The 23,628-nt window shown below is 39.3% G+C and overlaps 1 protein-coding gene across 11 annotated transcripts in view; it reads right to left on the reverse strand.

Annotated features, from left to right (window-relative positions):
- Positions 1-23,628, reverse strand: part of NT5C2 (5'-nucleotidase, cytosolic II) — an 82,525-nt gene that overhangs the window by 47,920 nt on the left and 10,977 nt on the right. For 7 of the 11 annotated variants that reach the window (XR_014168448.1, XM_081911593.1, XM_081911591.1 and 4 more), the window contains exon 3: positions 10,613-10,686. The exons of 2 other annotated variants lie outside the window; for them this stretch is intronic. Coding sequence is in view for 6 of the 9 variants with exons in the window: in XM_081911593.1 (XP_081767719.1) it covers positions 10,613-10,686 (74 nt within the window). In the remaining 3 variants the exon portion in view is untranslated. Of the gene's footprint in view, positions 1-649; positions 710-10,612; positions 10,687-23,628 lie in introns of all 11 variants that reach the window. 2 more of the 11 variants (XM_081911595.1, XM_081911588.1) reach the window with 1 other exon arrangement.

A 23,628-nucleotide genomic window follows, 5' to 3' on the forward strand; every position in this document is an offset into this window, starting at 1 on the left:
CGATCAGTTCTCAAACTGCTCGATTATTGAGAAAGCTAATTAACAGTGAGATGAATAACTGCAAACTCTTAGTTACAGTAATTAAATTACAGTATTGCATTAAACAACAACAACAACAGGCAAGTGAGATGTTGCCATGCATAATCTGTTGTGAAGTAAATCAGATTGGTGCAGTTACCCTAAATGTACTACTTTCAAACAATTGTAATACAGCTGAAAGACAGTAAGGCTACTGAGAGATGTACTGAAATCGTCATGTACATATGGAAACAAATTGTGTTCTCAAGTTTGGGGTGGTGTGTGTGTGTGTACCTTGGCAAACGGGGCAAAGCTTGAAGACAGAAACCTGCCGACAACATACACAATTTTTGTTCAAATCAACTGCAATACCAAAATAAATGTACTGCATTCAAAATTACTTTCATCCTACAAAAAGTATGAGTTTCCTTAAGAAATAAGCATGTCACGAGAGAAGCTACTCTGCACAGAAAGCTATATTGTAAGGTATAGAATACCCATGCATGCTAGTGTTACCTTTGCTGCCAAGTCCAGTAGAGTAGCCATTTTTATAGTCTTTCTGAAAAAGATAAAAAAAAATCTGCAGCCACTCCAGGTAGTGCAAAATGCTGCTGCCAAGATTTTAACTCACATGAGGCAGATGCAGATGCTGAGTGTCACTCCAGTCTTGAAGGAGTTACACTGGACTCCCCTGTCAAAAAGAAAGAATCAAACTGACTTAAAACTGCAACAGTGGTGGTGTGCTAACAATGGTGTGCTCATTTGCTGATGCTATTGGCTTCAGAAAGACCAAATACTGGTTTACCAGACATGGTTTGTCATTATCTACAAATCCACAAAAAATCTCTCAGATCAAGATTTCAAAATGGATATTTTGCAGGTATCAGGCAGAGGTTGTTGTGTCTGTATATAAGAACAGAGTGGTACAATGTGGATCAGAAATTAGACTTCTGATGAAAATCTGGATCTTTTGAAATCTTATTCTAGCAAAAATAGAAATACTTACAAATTACAATATTAGATCAATTTTGATTTTAATTCATTTTTATAATGTTTTATAATGTTGTACTGTTTTAGTGTTGTTAGCCGCCCTGAGCCCGGCTTCGGCTGGGGAGGGCGGGATATAAATAAAACTTATTATTATTATTATTAGATTATAAATTCTGTATCAAATATCTACTCATGTGCTATGGTTTAACTAGTATGTTTAAGTACTCCTTGCTCTTCCTGCCAAAATATTTAAGTGAGGGCTGGTAACAAGGATAGCAGCATTGTGTAAGAAGTAAACATGGCACATTAACAAAATTTAGACACATATTTCCTAAGAAATATGTTTAAATCAATACTGAATACAAAATGTAAACACATATTTCCCAAGAAATGTTTTTAAATCAATACTGAAACTTAAACCTAACTTTTTGAACCATTTCTATGAGCATCCAATATAATAACGAAATACACCAAGCTATTCCAAAAGAGTGTATCAACTAATATCTCTAAGTAGTATATAAGAACAGAAGAGCTGTCTTATACCAAGTATGGCCATTGGTCCATCTAACTCAGTACTGTCACCACTGACTGGCAGCAGCTCTCCAGGGTTTCAGACTAGGATCTCTCCCTGCCCCACCTGGAGATACCAGGAATTGAACCTGGGACCTACTGCAAGCAAAGCTGATGCTCTACCATTGAGCGACAGCCCTTTTCCTTAAACTGTTTGATTTAGGTCTACGCATTGGCAACCCCAAGATGGTTAAATGCAAAGGGGAGGCAACAGGCTCACATCCACATAATCCATCCAGAGTCCTGAACATGTAATGTGGGTATGGGGTCATGTATATTATAAGGCATATTCTTTAACCTCTAAAAGAAAGGATTGGTCTGTTAATGGGCAAATATCCATGTTACAGTAAAGGCAGGAAAGATAGATATGAGATTTGTGTCTCGTGGGGTATGATTCAGTTGAGCTAGTAAGTCTACAAATCTGCACATGGCTTGAAAAGGAGCAACACTTGCAATCTTATGCCACCTAACTGGGAGTAAGCACCAATTAACTCAATGGAACCTGCTTCTAAGTAGACCTGAATAGGGCTGCAATGTTAGAATCATAGAATTGTAGAATTGGAAGAGACCATGAGGGTCATCTAGTCCAACTACCTGCAATGCCATGGGGCTCAAACCCATAACCCTGACATTAAGAGACTCATGCTCTACCAACTGAGCTATCTTGCGAAATGCGTATCTGGCATTACTTCTTAATACACAGTGGGACTTAACTTCTGGTAAATATGCAATGGATTATATGCTGTAACTAAAATGCAGCTATAAACTATATTTTGAACCACATTTTTGCAATATTAACTACATTCCAATATTCCCATAATAAATCTCCATGTCAGTAAATAAATTACTTACTAGAGAATCTCTAGGTAACACTACCTTTGGGGAATTAGCTATGATATGATGAAAATATTTCTTGACAAAGTTGGGAAGGTCACAACCAAGCACAAGATGTGGGAGCTCTAGAGATGGTTCTGCTTTGTTTGAAATAATCTAGTCTTATACTCACATCTGGCCCTTCAAAGATTACAAGGAGCCTTCAGCTATTCTTACACCTCCAGGTTTTCCATTGTGTGATTCTAAAAAATCTAATTATATACCTGCCACATATTAGTACACATGCATTTAGGTATTTATTCCAAAGTATAGTCTGAGTGTACGTGAGGTCACCGCCTTACAGAAGCTAAGCACATATACCATGCCACGACAGAAGGCAAGATACAAAGAAAAGAAAATGTGCTTTCCCCCCATAAATCTATTTAACTGAGTTCTAAAGATTATGAGAAAAAAACATGCATATATTCTGTTGCAGACCACTGACCAATTTAAAATTTGCAGCAGCATCCATACCTTGTAAAAATGTCTCTTCTGCATCAGTCACAATTTTGATAGCCAATCTGGGAAGTTATTATTTCTTGTACCATAGGCTTCTTGACAATAACCAGCAAAAATAGCTGGATAAACAAGACTTATCACTATTAATTGTTTTGATTCAGGCAGAGGAAGCAATCTAACATGTTAGATGTTTAGTAGCTACTGTATGAGAGAGGAAGACACTTTTGTTGGACAATGCGGCATCTTTCATTTGATAACCTCTCCAGCTGAGGGTGTTGGAGCTACATTGGGCTAGAGTGGGCAGGGGTAATTGGTCAAAATTGCCTTTCCCAAGAAGGGATGTTTCCACTAGTCCAATGAGCAACAATTGGAGATCACCCACTGACTTTAAGGTGCTCAATTATTATTAAGCATATTAAGGAAAGAGAATCCTGTGCTTTTTCTGCTGTTAGGCTTGTTTTCTGCAGTTTTTGGAGTTTCGGCCCAGGTCCAATTCCTCAGCAAACCATGTGTCACAAATTAGTAGTCTGTTAGTTAATGATTTAATGAGAAGCAACAGTAAGACATACACTCTTGTCTAATGACAGTACATAATTCCTTGGGCACCATCACAAACTTTAAGCATGTTTCCAGCTTAAACTACCATCAATGAACAAATTTTTTTAAAGCAGCATCATAAAAAACATATATGCATCCAAATCTGTCATCCAAGTTTCTAAAAATAGCAAATTAACAACTTCTTTAGAAAAGATTTGATGTACCACTATTTGACCATATGTCCACAAGGAAATAAACATTTTCTCAAAATAAAACATTTTTTTCTGTTCCATCCACACTCCTTAGTTTTGAACTTATGTCACCATTTGCACTGCTCAGCCAATCCCAAGCCAAAACTACTGCTGTGCTCTGGAGACCCCTCCAACCCATCTCAAGGCAGTAGAATATATTTACTTAGTATTTGGTGGGAGACTCTCAGGCAGTTTTGCTCTTTACCCCTTCTTCATTTGCAACCTTAAAGGCAATCCAGAAATTCAGCCAACCAGGGCAGAGAAATTAGCATAACAGATATGCCAGGAAACTGGGTTCAGACCCAAGTAAGACAAATCAGAATCATTCCTCAATGTCCAGAGCTGTTTCTCTGCAAAACACTAAAACTGTACTTTGTCCTACTTTTACAGAGTTGTTGTGAGGACAAAAAACTATAACACACTTGGGCAAATTTAAAACTCTGATACAAAAAGAAAGAAGCTGCAGGGGATGGGTCCAATGAGAACTAATGCCAGGGTACTGGAAGAAGCAAAGATCACCAGTGTCAAAGCAATGATTGTTCAACAACTTCGTTGGACTGGTCATGTTGTTCAGATGCCCGATTACCATCTTTCAAAGCAACTACTCTATTCCCAAGTCAAGAATGGAAAGGTTTAAAGATGTTCTCAAGGCAAATCTTTAAAAATGTAGCACTGACAACTGGGAAACACTGGCCTGTGAGTGCTCCAATTGGAGAACAGCCTTTACCAAAGGTGTCATGGGCTTTGAAGATGCTCGAACTCAGGATGAAAGGGGAAACGTACTAAGAGGAAGGCACGCTTGGCAAACCCTCACCATGACCAACTCCTGCCTGGAAACTTACGAACCCACTGTTAAAACTGTGTTTATGGAAGACAATCTTACTTGGCAACAAGTGATTGCCAAAGATCATTTCCAAGCATCTCCATTGGCTTCAGTGGGCACCAGCAGCCACTGCCGGTTAGGATAAACATGGTTATGGTTCATCTCAGCATTTTCCTTAACTGCTATTAAGGCAGGCACAGGGAATTACTCAAAGAATAAGGTGAGGCGGGGAGTGTTCCTGATTTCTTAAGGACAACTAAGAAGGAATCACTACTCCCCTGGCACATAGTATTTTATAAATATAGCACTAAACATTACCAGCATCTATTCAGGTATCTGACAGCAACAACAGACAATATTTCTAAACTTGGAATAGATTAGAAAAACATTTTACTTGATACATTTGACACTGTCAACATGACATACTCGTTCCTTTTCTTTGGCACCACTATATTAAGGGATCAATCTCCTTAATTGACTCCAAATTTAGACAGTTCATATTCCACAGCATATTTTGTTGTGTTCTTCAGTGTTTGACTCCTGTTTTACCCTTTACCACCAAAATCTATACTTACATTTTGCAAATAATTTCCACTGTGAACTATGTGTTGACACCAACATTGAAAATAAAATAAACTAAGACTAACAGTTGACAAAAGAGGAGCTACAGTTGTTGGATGGTTCCTTTATTTGGGAACTGGGAAGGCTGTCTGTTCTGGACTGAGTTATACCCTGCCTGAAGAAATAGGTATGCAGGTTAGGGCTGCCTCTTGATCAAACAACATTGCTTGAGGCCCAGGTGGTTTTGGTAGCATGGAGTGTATTTTCGGCTCCGGTTGGTTTGCCAGCCATGGCAATTCCTGGGCTAGGAGAGCATGGCAATAGTAATCCCTGCTCTAGTAACTTCAAGATGGACTACTGCAGTGTACTGTAAACTGCTTAGAGGTTTTCTTACAATCAAGGAGTATATAAATTTTGAGCAAGAATCTTATGCATCTCAAGAAGTTTAAACAACAACTCCTAACCCTCATAGCTATAAACACTTGAGAAATCAAAACGTTGTACAATATCAAAACCCCAATATAAGCAATATAATTAATTTTAATTCCAACAGTGACAAAATTATGAATGTTCGGCTCATTCACGGCTTATCTGGAAAGTCAGATAAGAAAAGATCTGTCCTATTTTTTAATATTCCAGGTAGTCTCACAAAAAACATTGGCTTGGATTCTAAAACAAGTCACCAAGAGTGTTCATAGAAAATAAGTTTCTTGTCCCCTGCTCCCTTTTGCATTCACACCTGCACCCCCCAAAAGTCTACCTGGAGGGCGAGGGCTTACCTGAGCAAAGTGGGGTATGGTTCCTTGCTGGCTCCTCATGACCCACCCCACATTGTTCAGGAAGGTCTCTGGCTACCCACAGGAGGTTCAGATGGCTGTAGCAGGAAATAGGAGACAGAAAACTTCTGTCTGTTAACTTCCTTAAGTTAGCTTTTTTTAGGATCAGAGCCAGGATGTCAGAGAAATACAAATTTATGCCAAATACTGGCGGAGTTCCACGGTTCAGTTAGCTTTGCTTCCTAAAAAAAATTACATCTACTGCCAAACACATAATTTCTACATTACAAATTTGCCCTGAGTCTGCTAAAATTATTTCTGAAGGAAGCATGGTTAAATTAAGAATACTGTGCATACCATACATTATTGTTATTAGAATTGATAATTAATAATTAGAATTATTAACAATATACACACACTAATTATCTTCCATTTGCTCCATCTCCTGGAAAGTTTATATATAAATTGATCTTACCGTGCGAATACAGAAAATGAGCAATGAGATATTCAAAATTATTAAGTCCTCCTGTACCAAAATTATTAAATCCTGTACAAAACCTTTGAAATTGTATCTGTACTTGCTTGAACATATGTAGAAACTCTTATAGATAATCAGTTTATTAGTCCAAAGAAATCAAATTTCTGGTTAACCAAAAATTTATCAGGTTGTCCAGAGTGACAAGGAAACATTGTATTTATCAGTCATGCCTGTATCTCAACTTCATCCAAGTTGCTTATGGAGCGGAGTCCATTTCCCCCCTCACTACAACACTGTGACATATGCTCATCAAGTGACTAATGTAAGGTTATCTAATGAATATCATGGTGAATCTGAGATTCAAGACAGTTGTTTCCTAAAGCTTATGGAATAAACTTGTGGGTATAAGGAGAGGAAATATTAACATATTTCTAGATTAGCTAACTTATAAGTATGCTTCCACGCAAGCTTACTCAAAAGTAAATCCTCATGAGTAAATCCTACTGGTGCCGTAATGTATAAACTTAAATACAATGCCCTGCCTGCATCTGTCTACAAGTTAATTCTCATCTATGATCCAGCTCTTCATTAAGAAGCAGAAACTAACCACCGTTTACCAAGATCAAAACACCATTTCCAACTTAGCTCTCTGCTATTACTACAATGTTGGCAAACTGAAATTTACACAGCAACATCACTAACCCAGTGATGTAGGCTAACAAAATTAAACACAAGGCAAAGCATCTGAAACATGAAGCTAGCTAATATAACACAATGATTAAATTTTAAATTACCCACTTGTGTGTTTATATGACTTCCAAATGAGTTACACTTCAGCAACTCGTTGCCATGCAAAGTGACGAGAGCAATTAATGTATAAGGACACCTTCCCAAATGAACCCACCCAAGGTAGTTACATATTTTCATATTGACAATGTTGAAGTTACAAAAAAATTCCTTTTTACATTAATTCACTGATATACATCCCTTTCTCATTTGTCAGTACAGTATTAAAGCACCAAATGAGACATTAGAAGTAGAAATGTCTTCAGTAGTCCTGGATTGTTTTGGTGTGTCTAATAATGAAATACTGCTATTGAAGGTTCCAATGTAAGTTGGAAGAATAGTGGAAGGGGTAGCTAAACCCTTCTTCCCAGACCAATTCTGCACACTCAGTTGTCTCTAGTACAAGAGACATTTAATGGAAAAGCACCCAGGTGAAAATGGCTAAGTCCTCATATTCATCTTCCTCTACAGACTGCAGCTGCATTTGGTAATAAACAAAAACATTGGCTGATGAAGAACTACAAATCACTCATGCAAATCACTCATCCTAAATAACTTTCCCTACGAAGGAGGAAATCTCTAAACACAAGTAAGAAAGCACAATATAGCAAAACAGAACAAGGGAATATAAGTAATTATGAAGTATGCAGGCTTAGATGCTTTTCTGTCATAAAGAGAATGTATTTAGGAAGACAGAATGCTAAACTATTTTCATTAACATTTTTCCTGATGGACTTTGAACAACTGTATAGTCAGCCCTCGACACATTAACATAATATACTTGCAGAACAGAAGATACCATAAACAGAAGTACAGTGGTACCTCAGGTTAAGAACTTAATTCGTTCCAGAGGTCCGTTCTTAACCTGAAACGGTTCTTAACCTGAAGCGTGCTTTTGCTAATGAAGCCTCCTGCTGCCACTGTGCCACTGGCGAGCGATTTCCATTCTTATCCTGGGGCAAAGTTCTTAACCTGGAGCAACCGCTTCCTGGTTAGCCGAGTTTGTAACCCGAAGTGTCTCTAACCCAAAGCATCTGTAACCTGAGGTACCACTGTACTTAGAATCTTTCAATGAAAGTACTACCATGTCATAAAACAGAAGTTATTACATATTTGTAGAAATATCCTCTGGTACAGAATTATTGTTTTAAGCTAATATGGCCAAGTACAGAACATTAGTTAGATATGTTTTTAAAAAATCCAGAGGCCTGGTTTGCCAGGTTCCTGGGGTAAGATCCCAGAATGTCTGCCCACTTGTGCAAAAGGAACTCCAGTAGCACAATGGCTCTTCCCGTTTCTCTCCTCCATATTGCAGTCTACACATGCCTCCCAAAACTGTTCCAGAGGGTGCCTCAAATCTGCAGAGGAGATTTGGGGAGCTTGAAGAAGACCCATTGTACTAGAAGAAGCTATTCATGCAATGCTAGATCTCACCCATAGAAATATGAAGTTGCCACCTATGAGCTACAGGGAGCCCTAGTTGATAAAGTATCTCTGCCCCAGCTAAAAATGTGTTAAGGAAAAGCATAAGAAAGCAATATCCATTTATTTAATTAAAGCAACAGCTCAGATTACTAAGGGCCCTGTGTGCTAGCAGCCAAATCCTGTAATAACTTAGAAGCTAACTTCTAGGTGTAGGAAGCTTGTAGATACCTAGTTTTCAGTGCTACCCTATCAGAGAAGCTTGAGGAGCCACAGTAAATTAGTCTAAGCTCCAATTTTGGAGAAGGGGTACATATTACATATAGCTCCACAGAATACAAATCTAGCCAGTCGAAGCATCAGCTTAGGTTTTTTAGTTTTATAGTTTTGTTTTGCTCATGGCAGACCAGCTTTCCTAGGTTATTTAAAGCCAGCAAAAAACCAGGAAGAGTTGCCTTAAAAAAAATCACACATGACTGACAGTGCCTGTGGTTCTGAAATGCATCTGGCAGAGGTAATGGCTACAAGGAACACGACTTTAAAGGATAGTAAGCCTAGCAGGACCAACTTGAGCGGATGAAAAGGAGGTCATTGTAGAGCCAATAGAGTGGTATGCAAACCCCAGATGGGGAACCTATGTTGCACTGGCGGGGCTTGAAGTAAAAAGTGGGAGGAATGGGTGAGTAGACAATAAGTCGATCTGGGTCTTTGGAGACAATAGATGGAAGTGTCAAGGTCTGACAATGCAAGGTGTTGGGCTTCAGGTATTGAATATTGGTATTACAGCCCTTGCAGAAAGAGGAGGTCTGAAACTGCTGCTTGTCTTGGAAAAGTTAATTTATTTGACACCCACTGTGATACCAAAAGGGTTTTTTTATCACCCTCTAAGGACTGCCCTAAATATGCCCTTTTTAATAATCATTATTGTTTTTAGTTTGCTGACTGCTTCTGCAAGGGCTGTAAGACCAACATCTTTGTGTTCCAAGCCCCTGCTCACCATTTGTCCCTTTAGAAAAATTAAACATTTTACCAACTGTTTCCAAGGTTCCTCTGCTGTGATTCTGTGATGCAATAAATTTGTGACCCTCCAAGATCCCCACTTGTCCTTTAATTTTTATTACTAAATTTAATGATCAATAAATAATGATAAAAATAGATTTAAAATAGTGTAGAATGGGAAAGTCTTTTGGAAGATAGCCTTGAGAACTGTAGTTCTCACCACACCCAGCTCTACACTTTGGTCTCATCCATGTTGACATGCAGTCTCAATGCGATCCTCAGCCCAAAAAAGGTTAGCTACAGCTAGAGGAAGCCAGTGAAATAAACATTGTAAATAAATTCGATTACTGAAGTGACACACAAAAGGCATGGAACACAGGCAAAAGTGGCTTGAAAGAAGAAACAAAGAAACTGCAGTATTCAATAGCAAACATTAAGAGAGTGGAGTAATAATTTAGTGGTATCAACTGAAAGGAAAAAAGACATATCTTTAAGATGTTTAATGGATTATAACGAAACCTTAGGTAAAATTAATCGGGGGGGGGGACTACACCAATATTGCAAATTTGGGAACAAGGGGAAGCAACACTACCCAGAGCAAAGGAAAAATAAAATACGATTAAGCTTTAGGAGGAAATACTTTAAAGATATTTATAGTGCAATCCTCTACACATATATTCAGAAGTAACTCCCACCGTATTCTGGGGGGCTTACTCCCAGGTATGTGTATAAAGGATGGCAGCCCTAAGAGACTTCATTTTATCTATAGTGGCAGGGTTCATCAATTAAAGTGAACAGACCTTCGCAAAAATGAGCAACACACCTCCCTTAATGGATGCTTCTATGGGCTTTATGGCAAAGACAAGCCAACTTTTCTCCAGATGTTTGTCAAAACTATCAGGACAGCAACATGTCCCCAGCATCTGTGTGCTACTCAGCTCTTCCCCACTCTAAAATGAATGCTACTGAGAAAAACACCTGCTACCATGAGGAATACCAATCTATTTCTGCTTCCTGTAGATGTGAGGTTCAATTATAGATAATATACATATTCATCATATACACTCACCGGCTAATGTATAATCCATATCAAATCCAAAGCACTTTATTTTTTCCATGGCTAGACTTCTGTTCACAAAAACCCTGTAAAAGGAAAGTAAGAAACCCAATGATAAACATTTTTGACATGAAATCTGAAGGGAGCCTATGTAATAATTAAGTTCCTAAAGTGTCCAAGGATTGCTAAGGAGATTGTCAATGGACCACATGACTTGACAATTTGTTGTTGTTAATTATATCCCACCTTTCAGGATGCCAAATCCTTCCAAGGATCACAAGTAAAAGCAATATACATTAATAAAATCACCACAATTTATATCAAAACATAACAACAACAACAACAACAACAACAACAACAACATATTATTATTATAATAATTTATTATTTATACCCCACCCATCTGGCTGGGTTTCCCCAGGCACTCTGGGCGGCTTCCAACAAAATATTAAAATACAGTACTCTATCAAACAGTAAAACAGGGCTGCCTTCAGATGTCTTCTAAAAGTCTGGTATTGTTGTTCTCTTTGACATCTGGTGGGAGGGCATTCCACAGGGCGGGTGCCACTACCGAGAAGGCCCTCTGCCTGGTTCCCTGTAACTTGGCTTCTCTCAGTGAGGAAAACACCAGAAGGCCCTCTGCGCTGGACCTCAAGCCATCAGGATCCTTACCACAGAGCAGTTGGTGGTAGTTCTAGTTCCCTATTGGGGGAAGAGGGGAAACCTTCTGATATCAGAACTTGTTTCCCTCTTTCTCCTAAAATCCTACCCACAAGATAGCTGGTAGCAGATGGCCCTGCAGAGGTAGGGAAGCATGGCAGACAGTCCAGTGTGGCCATTTACTTGGGAGCAAATGCCATTAGGCTCTGTATACTTATGTCAGAGTAATTTTTTTAAAAAAGAATCCATTTATATAGTTATCCCATAGGTTTTCTGCATACATCAGAAAACAAATTAAACGACAATTAAAATACAATATAAAACAATAAAAGCTATTCAAAACTTTAAAAACCCAATTAAAACGCAGATATTAAAAAAATAAAACTATGAATAAACATGCATAGAACTGAGCTGTTGATCTGCTACAGAAAACAAATTATTAAACACTGCTAGGTGCTATCCATAGTAGTTTTACCTATTGGTTTCCTAACTACACCAGAATTTTTTATTTACATTATATGACATACTATAGAATAATATAATTGTAGAATTGGAAGGAACCCCGAGGATCATCTAGCCCAGTCCCCTGCAAGTCAGGAATCTCAACTAAACCATCCATGACAGATGGCCATCCAACCTCTGCTTAAAAACTGCAATGAAGGAGAGTCCACCACCACTAACAAAGTCAACCATGCTGAACTGGAACATAAACATAAAAACAAAAAGTATTAACTACTCTGTAAAGCTCCCTAGTGAAAAAAGAAAGAAGCAGGTGGTGGGATATTAAAAGGGCATTACATAGACATTTGCCTTCTAACTGAAGTTAACTATGAAACTGTTAAAAATTACAATTACTCACAAAACCTAAACCTGTATTAATATATCACTGAAGAACTTATGGGGGGGACCCTTTGCAACCTCACTGTAACCTAACCAACATATACAAATGAATTTGTTTCCAATTTTATAGTCAAAATACTATTTCACTTGAACATTCCAAGAATGTGTGAATGATATATGCAAGATAAAGAGAAAATCTGTCAGATACCATATCTCCTCACTTAAACCCAATCCTTCCTGGGTCTGAAGCCAGGGCTCTCACTACATGACCATGCCAAAGCTAGGAATTTTTTTGTTAGAGAAATTCCACTATCTGCTCTTCCTTTTCCCCCTCAAGACATCTGTTCTGCCAACAACACTCTGTGTGCTGTCCCTAACACCACAACTCATTTGTTTACATCTGCCTTCGTGCATTCATACCAGTCTCCCTCAGAATGTCTTCATGTGTTTCTACCTGTCCTTGTATTTGATTGGACTCAAAAAACTGCCCTGCTCTTTGGCAATGCATCTCTAATTTCATGGCTCTGATCCATGGTTTGCTCTTGACTTTCCTCTTCGTCTCATACCCTAATGACATCTGGATGATATCCAGATTCAGAACAAGCCAAGATTTACGGCACAACAGAGGAGGAGGAAGGAGATTTGATCCTGCAAACAAGTGCTGCTCTTCAACTTAACTTGTTAAAGAGAAAACTACAAAGTCAGGTATATTTGATTGTGAATATGGTTTACCTTTACCTTTACCTTTATGGTTACACCAAGTATTTTCATGCATACAATTCAACAGTAGACAATTAGTGAACCATGGACTATCAACAGAGATGCTGACTGGCTCACCACTCACCTGTGCACGACATCACAGCACATTTGTACCCCATCTAGAGTAAGCAGTGCATCAGTCCAGGACTTTCAACTATGAATTGTCTGAAAACAGCAAGTATGGGGTAGCTGAAAGGTAGAGCTTTTGTCCCTCTCCCTTGTGCTCTGCTGTCCCTTGGACAACCAGCTAGATGTAGTAGTACTACTCAATGTAGTAGTTCTGTCACTTTTATCCTCTCTAAAAAAATCCAGAAACCAAAATTACAACCACCAATGCCCTTTATGTTAAAAGGTCTTTAATATCCAAAAGGAGAGACTGAATTCACCTAGCTGCATACTTCAAAATACAGATTTAATTTCAGGCTGCACATAGGAATGCTGCACACAATGCCATCAACAATTAAAATCCTTTAATAAGGGAAAGTTGACAAATTGAAGAATCATAGAATTGCAGAGTTGGAAGGGACCAAGAGGGTCATCTAGTCCAACAGCCTGCAATGCAGGAATCTTTTGCCCAATGTGGGGCTGAAATCCATGACCCTGAGATTAAGAGTCTCATACTCTGCTGAGTGAGCTGCAAGGCAACAAATTACAATTATTTCCAATAGCTGATGAATGGATAAATTCAGTACATTCTGAATTTATGTCTTCAGCATTGATAAGAAAATGGTGGTATACAAGTATAAGTATAAGCATGCACCGTTACGTCCTAAGGCTTTGCTTGGATGCTCCATTCAGACTGCTAATATGATGTGGATAATTAATCTAATCTTTCATTCACACAGAACTGAGAGAACAGATGTAAAAAGGAAGCAGGCAAATACATACAAAAAGGGAGAGCTATCTATTACTTATACTCTAAGATATTTTTCCTCCCAAAACCAAGCACTGAAAAAGCAATTAGCATCACTAAAAAGAAATTTGAAAAAGTGAATATTTGTATAGCAAACTCTTAACATCCAAGCTCACGCTATCCTATTTCTGCACTAGTAATCTTACCTCATCTCACTTGGATGCTCCTCTTGTAAAATGCGTAGCTGTCCAATTCAGAAACTTGCCTAATCACGTTACCTAATTTTGTTCATCTATACATAATTTTGCATCAGTCTGACTTGAAGCACGAAGTCTGAAACAAGACTGAAGGTACCACATATCTCCTTAGCCAGTGTTACATAATAAACATCCGTGACTAATTTAACAAGTCACTGGATATCACTGTTCTACACAAGTCCATTTGGAATAGAGTTTCTCTGGCTATATAGCATGTTTTACCCTTAACTTTCCATGCTTCTTCAGGAGTCACAGTTTCCTGGCAAGCTGCCTTATTTGGCAGTGAAGCATGTAAAGTACAAGGGGGGGGGCAGTAACAGACGGGGAATTAAAGTTGACAATCTTAAAAGTTACATAATAGCCAGCATCATACTATATTAGGGGGGGGGGAAACAAACAGAATAAACATTCTTGCAAATATTTCATGATTCACTGAAGACACTGTCTGGAAATAAAGAGAAAAGCAGCATCACTGAATATCCTGCTTTAAAATTAAGCAGAGATATTTAATCATCCTCTTCTCACACAGAATTTGGATCATCTAGTGCCTTTCAGTTTGGCAGAAAAAGAGGGTCACTAAGTGGTGGCTTCTGCATACTTGTAGGATTCTCCAGATATACAGAAGTATATTAAAACAAAAAAGATTCCTTCCAGTAGCACCTTAAAGACAAACTAAGTCAGTTCTTGGTATGAGCTTTCGTGTGCATGCACACGAAAGCTCATACCAAGAACTGACTTAGTTGGTCTTTAAGGTGCTACTGGAAGGAATTTTTTTTGTTTTGACTATGGCAGACCAACACGGCTACCTATCTGTAACTAGAAGTATATTAGTTTGTGTAAGAAAAGGTGACCAATCAATCAATATTTCTCCCCATGTATTATTACATTCATATCCCAGCTTTAATCCCAGCAGCTCAAAGTGGCATACATTCTTCTCCTCCTTTCCATTTTATCCTCACAACAACCCTGTGAAGTAGATTAGGTTGTGAGGCTGTGACTGGTGCAAAGCCACCCAGTGAACTTTGTGGGGCTGTGTGGGGATCTGAATCCTGGTCTCCCAGGTGCCAATCAAATGACACTCTAACCACTGTAATAATGTGGCATGATTATTTAATGTGATTAATTCTTTACTACCACCTAGCATCTTCACTGTACAGCTTTCACGGCATCACTTTACTCAGGCCCTCTGCCAGTCTAAAGTATTTTCTTTTGTGGAACCGACCTCTTTTGCTTAATTTATACTGTTCTGTACCATTTGAAACTGTCTTATGTAATTCTAATGATTTTATTTTTAAAAAATAATTGAAGACTCTAATATTGTAACCCACCCTGGAATCTTATGGCATTTATCAGCGCCATCAGCTGATGGACAGGTGGCTGTGATTTAGGCGGATATGGTCTTGCAGGTCATCTTGGCTCCCCTAGCTGACCAAGATTGACCCGCAGGCCGGAGATTCGCCACCCTTGCATCTACAACTGCTAGGCCACAGTAGGGAAGCCACACTCACACACACTACATCAGACAATCAGGATAAGCAGTGGGAGTGCTTCTGGCTCAAGGAGGGGAAAGTAGAAACTGCATCTTCTTCCCTGTGCTGCTCTTCGAAGCAGCGCCTGCAGCCCCTTTCAACTTCCAAAATCAGAAATTGAAAGGAGCAGTGTGGAGCTGCTTGCAAAAAGATCAGTTTGGCTGCAAGTGCCTGTACCCTCCTGAAAACAGGAATGCACAGCCAAAGCAAGCAACTCCATCTCCCCTCTCCAAGAATGAGGGGGGGGGGAGAGACTTGGGAAAACTTTGACTTTGCCCTCAACTCTGACCCCCAATGTTTGGGGTCAGAAAGTTGTTGTTTGCTTAGGCTGCAAATGCTTCCATATGCAGCACTGGGAGACAAAAGTGGCTTCTCCTCCCCAGAGGTCTTCTTTAAAGAAGCCCAGCACTGAATGCCACACTAAGAAGGTGACCTCCCAAGCATTGGTCCCCTGCAGGAAACGCTAATGCACTGAAAAGTGCTTAGTTCGGGCTGGGTTTTGGAGTCCCAAAGTCAGGACTTCAGAGCACCTCATCAGCAGTGATGCAGTGCTAAAACGAAACGGAAAACATTTCTTTTTAATAAAATAATAATATTTGCATTTTTCCATTACATACATTTGTTTCTTTCTAGTTTTTCTGATCACTTCTTTTAAACATCTAGTACAACATCTAATACAATAGTAAGAATCTATTACAACCATAGAACATCTCTAGTCACGTCCTGTCATATGAAGACTTCCCAGCCTATCTTTGCTTGACATCCTAGATTTTAATTTAATTTTAATCTCCAATAGAAACCCAAATTCTAGTATTAGCAATACAAGGAGAATGTTCGAAGAAACAAAAGCTGATTCAAATAAAGAAAAAGGTTAATTCATTTCAAGTTTCCTACTAACATTTCTTCAAGTATTTCTTAAATAATTGTGCAAATTATAATACTAAAGTCATCTTTAAAAAAATGTTTCACAGAAATGAAAGATACATATAGGAAGAAACAAAGAATACTCTCACCCTCATCTTTATTGACAACTACAGTGTTATTTATACTGCTGCTTCATGCTTATAACCACACCTTGTATCTGTTCATCATATGTATGTTTTCCTTTTTTAAACCTATGAAATGAAATTTGTTTTTAAAAATCCCATATGGTCTCTCTATTAAAACCAGCACCCATAACAGTGAAGTTAGCAGCATAGTCCTATACATATCCACTGAGAATTAAATCCCACTAAGTTCAATGGGGCTTACTCCCAACCAGTTGGGTATAGGATTGCTGCCTAAATGTAGGAGAATAGGTATGTACACACTGGGCAATTTTGTCTTTTCTTCTTTCCAGTATTGCTCCTTTCTACTTCATTCTGCCTGGGCTAGCTCCACCCTTACAAAACAAAGTAGCAAACAAAAATAAAATGCCCATGACTCATAGGTCAAAGCAAGGTTTAATAGTTAATTGGGTAGACTAGATCAGTTTGTTTTTATCAGGTGACAATGAAGTATACTCTGCCTACCAAACACTCTACCTACTATACACAGGCACCTAAATATTCGTATCTGATAAATCTCCTTTACCTGGATGTATCTAGCAGAAGCAATGGTTCTGTTTAGAGATTAAGGATTGTATCTATGTTTTACTCAAAATAAACTCACTGAAATTAATGAGCCTAAGTTAAACATGTTAATTAGCTTCAAAAGGTCTACTCTGAGTAGGACTAGCACAAACTACAACTCCAGGGCTGCAATCCTAAAATAAGGGATGCATGAAATCCAAAGGCCTTTCAGCCACTTCTTGCTAGGCTCAAACTTGAAGGGCAGACATGTGGTTGAGGGAAGAAAGGGGGAAGGGGAGGTTTAGACATGCTCAGAAGTGTGGCAAAATTTTCTGGTGGTTTGAGGATGTGACAGGAAACCTAGAGAACTATTTGCATTTATATCCCGCTTCTTTTTCCAAGGAGCTCAAGCTGGCGGACATTATTCTTTCCCACCTCATTTACCGATAATCCCCACAACAACCCTGTGCAATAGGTTAGGTTGAGCAGCAGTGACTGGCCCAAGGTCACCCTGTGAGCTTCATGGCTGAGTGGGGATTTGAACTCTGATCCCCCAGGTTTTGGTCCAGCACTCTAACCACCACAACACACTGGCTCTCATGTTTCCTTTAGATTCCAATTGCTTTCTGGCAAGCCCCAGAGCACTAACTTTTTAGCCCTTCCAATGTAAGTGCTATGACCAATTGATTTATGATCCGAGGACTGCAGACTAACAATAGGGCTGTCATGTCTATATTTAATACTGATCTAGTTTTTTTTTAAAGAACAACTATGTATTTACAATTTTACACATTTTTTAACAGATGGGGGGGGACTTAATCATCTATTTTTAGTCATCCTGCTTCTTTTTGCAATCCAAGAACTATTTTAATTAAAACATTAGCTTGATCCACCTGTGTTTCCACACCTCACATTCTCTTCACAAGCAAAGCAAAGCAAAGCAAAGCAAAGCAAAGCACTAATCAATTCATAATATCTTTTTGTGCCTAATTTAAACCCCAACAGGACACACCACTTTACAACATCATACTGGTTCAGAGAAACCTATGATACAAATATAGACTATATGTCAAAAGTTAAGCCGAAGTAAATATAGAGATAGTATTAGAATTCTAAACTAGAGGCCTAACTTCTAGACCTTTGCCCCTGCCCTATGGGTAAAGCTGCCTTTTGAAAGCAGAGAAAGGTGAAGCACTTCAACATGGTTTATGTCACCTGTGCCTTAGTGATCCACAAAAGATACAGATTTCTAAGGGGGTGGGAACAGTTTTGTCCTACTACCTTGAAAAATTGCTACTCATGAATTATAAACATATTGTATAAAATAAATGCAAATACCTGAGTTCTGTTTCTTGGCAGTTGCCAGTATCAAGGGAGAACGGAAACCCAACTTTTTCCATTGTTTAACCTTTACTAATCGCAGCTGTTAACCAAAGAACTGTATGCAATAGTCCAAAGGGTGACTAGAAGTATTCCCTCAGAGTGAAAAAATAGACATCATAGCAATTTGGTGTCTCATGCTCAACCTCCTTCCTGTCTAACTACAATCACAGTACATGACTGTACTCCTACAATGGGACCAGCCTCACAATTATCACCAAGCCAAATAAATGACTGGAAGTAAGGAAGTAGCACTCTGCTTGTATACAGTGAAGAAGAGCTTCCTAACAATGTTATATCAATGTTATTTCCACTTTGAAGATTATGGTATCAATAACTGCTTATAGATAGGCAGCGTCTTATTACAAAATGTTTCAGTAAGAAAGTAGCTGTAATTCAGTCCCTATTTTTGTTTATACCATAGGCATTTCCCACAAATAGGCTAGAAGAAGATATAATAAGATGCGCAGTTGACATCAGCTATTAGTCTAAAGCCTACTAATGCGTGATATGGGGGGGTAGGGGGAATCCTTGTACTGTGCACACTACAGATAAAACACAAATGCAGGCTATGAATGTTTTCCTGGGTCTCATGTTTTATCTTCCTTGAATTTACAGTCAGTATTTGCCATCCTAATTATAAGCTAGTTTTCCAAATGATATTTTATTCAGTAAGTAAGCATTACACAGAACTTGCTACAGTAATACAATTATTGTAAAACAACAGTCAGTTAAACATCTTTCAAAAACTTTGAGGAAATATAAAAGTATATATCTATGCAGTTTCAGTCTCTGGCACTGAGTCAGTAATCAGCATTCACCACACTGGTTAAACAAGTCTCAAAATATTACACACAATACTCCACCCAGTATGGTTCAATACAAAACATTTATCAACAGAATTCTTCAGTTCCAAGTTTTAGCTATCATAGCTAAACACATACTCAAGTATCTAAATCCTGAAGTTGTATAGCATTAAAACATACCAAACATCTAACAACATACCGCAGATCTAGTATCAGTAAAGTATTCTTGATTTTTAAAGTAATTATTTTCTCTTGATTGAAACAGTGTCTTTACAGATGTGGTGGTGATGCTGTAGTTATAATCTAAGATATGAAATCCAGAACAGGACCTGCACAAGACATTTTGAAGTCTTGGGACAGAATAACAACTACCTAAAACTAATCAGTTGTTCTGGAACTTTAAAGAGATTCCACAATCTCTGCACCCTGGGAGAAAAATTGCAGTAATAAATTAAATATCTAGCAATTTGCTGCCCTTTCATGGCACCCAAAATCAGCTGCCTAAAGTGGCTTGTCTCACACACTGCTTAATGGCAGGGCCAGCCCTGAAACAGAAATGGAATGTTTCAACTGACCAATTTGAATGAGGATAATGTGACATTGGACCTCCATGAAGGTCCATTTTCTGCAGGGGATGGAGTGCATCCTTGGATGTGTTTTCCCTCCCACTTGTTCCACAGGCAGGAATATGCAAATTAGACAAATCTTACCTCACTGTGGGTGGACAACATATCCAGCTGACAAGATAATCCAATTAAGAAGAAAATATCATGTTAATCTCAGAGAAAAGCAGTGCATCCCATGGGTACAAAATGGCAGCTGAACAAAATGCAAGAACTAAAACTATTGAGGAAGAAGAACATCCAGTAAAAAGCAAAACAAAACAAAACAAAAACCCCAAAGAAACCCACATATAAAAAAGATTTGTCCAACTTACAGCCAATAACCAAAACTAGCTTATGACAGGTAGTATTCCTCCATCCCCTGCAGAAAATGAACCTTCACAGTTGGTCCAATGTCACATTGTCCTGCTGGGTGGGGGGGATCATCCAACGGGATGTACCACAGCTACTCAGAGAGGCGGGCCCAGCTATGGACCTCCTATCCCTATTGGAGAACCACTAGCTGTAGTACTTGCCAACCAAAAGAAGCTTTGGCAGACGCACAGACATCAATCTTGTAATGTCTCACAAAGGTAGACAAAGAAGACCAGATGGCTTCCCTGCAAATATCCCCCAGAGATGCTGAAGGCAGCCAAAATAGAGGTACTCCTAGTAGAGTGAGCAGTGACCCCAGCAGACAAGTCAGAACAGAAACCTCACAACACTTGGAAATGCATCCTCTCAGCATCTGGAAAGTGTAGCAGTTGAAACCTTCTTTCCCATGGTTTGGGGCTGGAAGGAGAGAAACAGGGAATCACACAAGTGGAAGGATTCCATTCCCTTTAGATAGACATGCAGTGTGCTCGTCTTAAGTCCAAGAGAGTGCCTCTCCCTCTCCTTGTCCAATCTAGGGTAGGGGCAAAAAGAAGGTAACATGACATCCTAGTTCCTATCAAAACTTGAGTTAACCTTAGGAACAAACATAGTGTCCAACTTCAGGATCACTGAATCCGGGTAAAAAACGCAGTGTTCCTTATGCACTATTCACATTGGCATTCTGCTGAGTCAGGAATAGGTCCATACAGGGCTGACCGAAGTCTGGATCCACCCTAGTGCAAATATAAGCTTTCACACAAACTTGTCACCTGCTTTGCAGCCCTTGCCTGGCACTGCCACCATGTGGCAGAGGCTGAGGCAGAGAGTGGAGGAATCAGTTTGCCTTTGGGCTTCTGAGCAGCATTGGTCCCCTCCCTTCTGGCCTGACATGTTGGTGGCATCAAGACTTCCTCTTCCAGCTGCCCAGAGATGATCCAATGCCTGTGAAGCCAAGAGTGCCCCTGAACTCTGCCACAGCTGCTGCATCACTAGACCCAGGAGAGGAGGCAGTTTCCTGCCCCCTAGAGGAGTAGGAATGAACCTATGCAGGAGAGGCTGGAGTCACTGAGGAGCCCTGAGATCCCAACAAACCACTAAAGTAGACATTGTGCACTCTCTCCCACCAAAACCTGAGGTGAGGCCTGGGACTGAGCCTCAGACCATGGATGAGGAGAAAAAAGCAGGCCCCAGAAAGGCTATCTGAGGGACCAATCCCCACTGCTCGTACCAAAACCTGCCAGATCCACCAACAGAACTTAGGGTGATGAGCTATGCTGTCAATCACTTGAATAGGAAGTGATGCAAGGCCCAGTGGCTGTGAACCCTCCAAAACCTCACTCTCTCAATGTGATGATCAGAAGGCCGACGTTGGTCTAAACTGACTTTTCTCCAGGTCAGCTAGCTGCTCCTCTGCAGCTTCTGCCAGCTCCTGGGATGAAGCGAACTTGAGGATACACGAAAGGAGACAGGTCTGATGTTACATTATCCTCATTCAGATTGGTCAGTAGAAACATTCAGTTTCTCTTGCAGGACAGAGTGAGAACAAGCTACTTTAGGCACCTTCACTCTGATGCCAACAAGTTATTTGCAGGTTTAGTGATAGCCTATTTTTGGAAATCCCAGGCTGAGCTACCTCTTGAGGTATGGGACAACAATATCTAGGACGTGGCTATTTCAGAGTGATTATCTGGGCTTAGAAGAGTAACAAACAGTGTTATAAAGAGAGACAACTTTGATGAAACCCGCCCCCGCTTCTTTTCATAAGGGAAGTAGCAATTTCTTCCACCAGTTTTGCAAACATGTTTGTGGAGAGTCTATATTGACCATTAATGTCTTAAGATTATGTAAGAGTATGTTACAATCGTAATGCTGCGTTTATTATTTTTTGTGGCGATTGTATTAAATTTGATTTAATAAAAATTTTAAATGGAAAAAAATGCAGGTCCACAAGGCTTCACAAATCCCCCCCCCATTTTTTTAATGATCGTTTGCACAAGTCCTCTGCAGTATTTCTGTGGTGCCAAAAGGTTTCCCCAAATTAGTCCTTGAATGGCTACACCCACTTTTTACACTTTAGCCACACCCACTTTGATATATGACCCTTTGAGGGTTGGCCATGGGTCAATGCAGTACAGTGGTACCTCGGGTTAAGTACTTAATTCGTTCTGGAGGTCTGTACTTAACCTGAAACTGTTCTTAACCTGAAGCACCACTTTAGCTAATGGGGCCTCCTGCTGCCGCCGCACTGCCAGAGCACAATTTCTGTTCTCATCCTGAAGCAAAGTTCTTAACCCGAGGTACTATTTCTGGGTTGGAGGAGTCTGTAACCTGAAGCATATGGAACCTGAAGCATATGTAACCTGAGGTACCACTGTACTTGGCCTGGAAAACGCTATCATCTTGGGGGCCTTAGTATTTAACCTTTTCCTTGCATTTTGTTAATAGAAAAGAGAAATATTTAGAAAATTGACCTTCACTTTATTTTTACTAATCAAAATTATATTATTTCTTTCACATACCATTACCACAGCAGGCTCCAGAATGACTCCAATTCCTTATGTTTATTTGGACTGCTAATTGTCCTGGGTGCTGAATGGTGGCTTAAGAGGCATAATTTGATGCAATGTGTTAAGTGCCTCATATCATCTGTGTGACGTACCTTGTTGGTTGAGAATTCCACACATGGTGAAATATAAATAAAAAAGGTGCTTTGAATGCTCAAAAGTTCTATATAAAAACTAGTTAATTTTACTATAACCTCTTGTCAAAAGTCTATCAGGTAGTCAGTCTAACACTGAAGTACCGTATTTTTCCGTGTGTAAGATGCCCCCATGTATAAAATGCCCCCTACTTTTGGGGACCCCAAATTTAGAAAATGGGCATATGCACTATCCGTGTATAAGACGCCTCCAGATTTTTAACCTTATTTTAAAGTAAAAAACCCTAGTTTTATACATGGAAAAGTATGGTAAATCAGGACTCCCATTCCCAGGGCTGTGTGGATTTAGGCCAGGAAACCATTCCTTCTTTATTCTAAAAATGTTACAGTGTAATCTTCTGGGATGTCTACTTAGAAATATGCCCCACTAAATCCAATGGGACTTACTCCAAAATAAGTGTACATAAGATTGCAGCCTTATTTCTTTTCATTTTTACTATTTTAATTTGTACAATCATGCCACTTTTTAAATCATATTTCCTTTTGCTAGTATGCATAAATCACCACTAAAAACAGGAGTGTGTTGCCTTTTTCAATAAGCAATAATACTTACCAACCAGGGCAAGAGGTGTGGGAGGGAGGTCTTACTTTTTTTCTCCCCTACAGATTTTTGAAAGTCACTCATTAGTTACATCCACTTCAGGCTTGCCAGAGGCTGGTAGGTTCAAGATCATTATCACCCCAGGGCCTAATACTGG

The sequence above is a fragment of the Podarcis melisellensis genome, assembly GCF_964234715.1.
Source record: "Podarcis melisellensis genome assembly, chromosome: 5".
Classification (NCBI taxonomy): Eukaryota; Metazoa; Chordata; class Lepidosauria; order Squamata; family Lacertidae; genus Podarcis; species Podarcis melisellensis.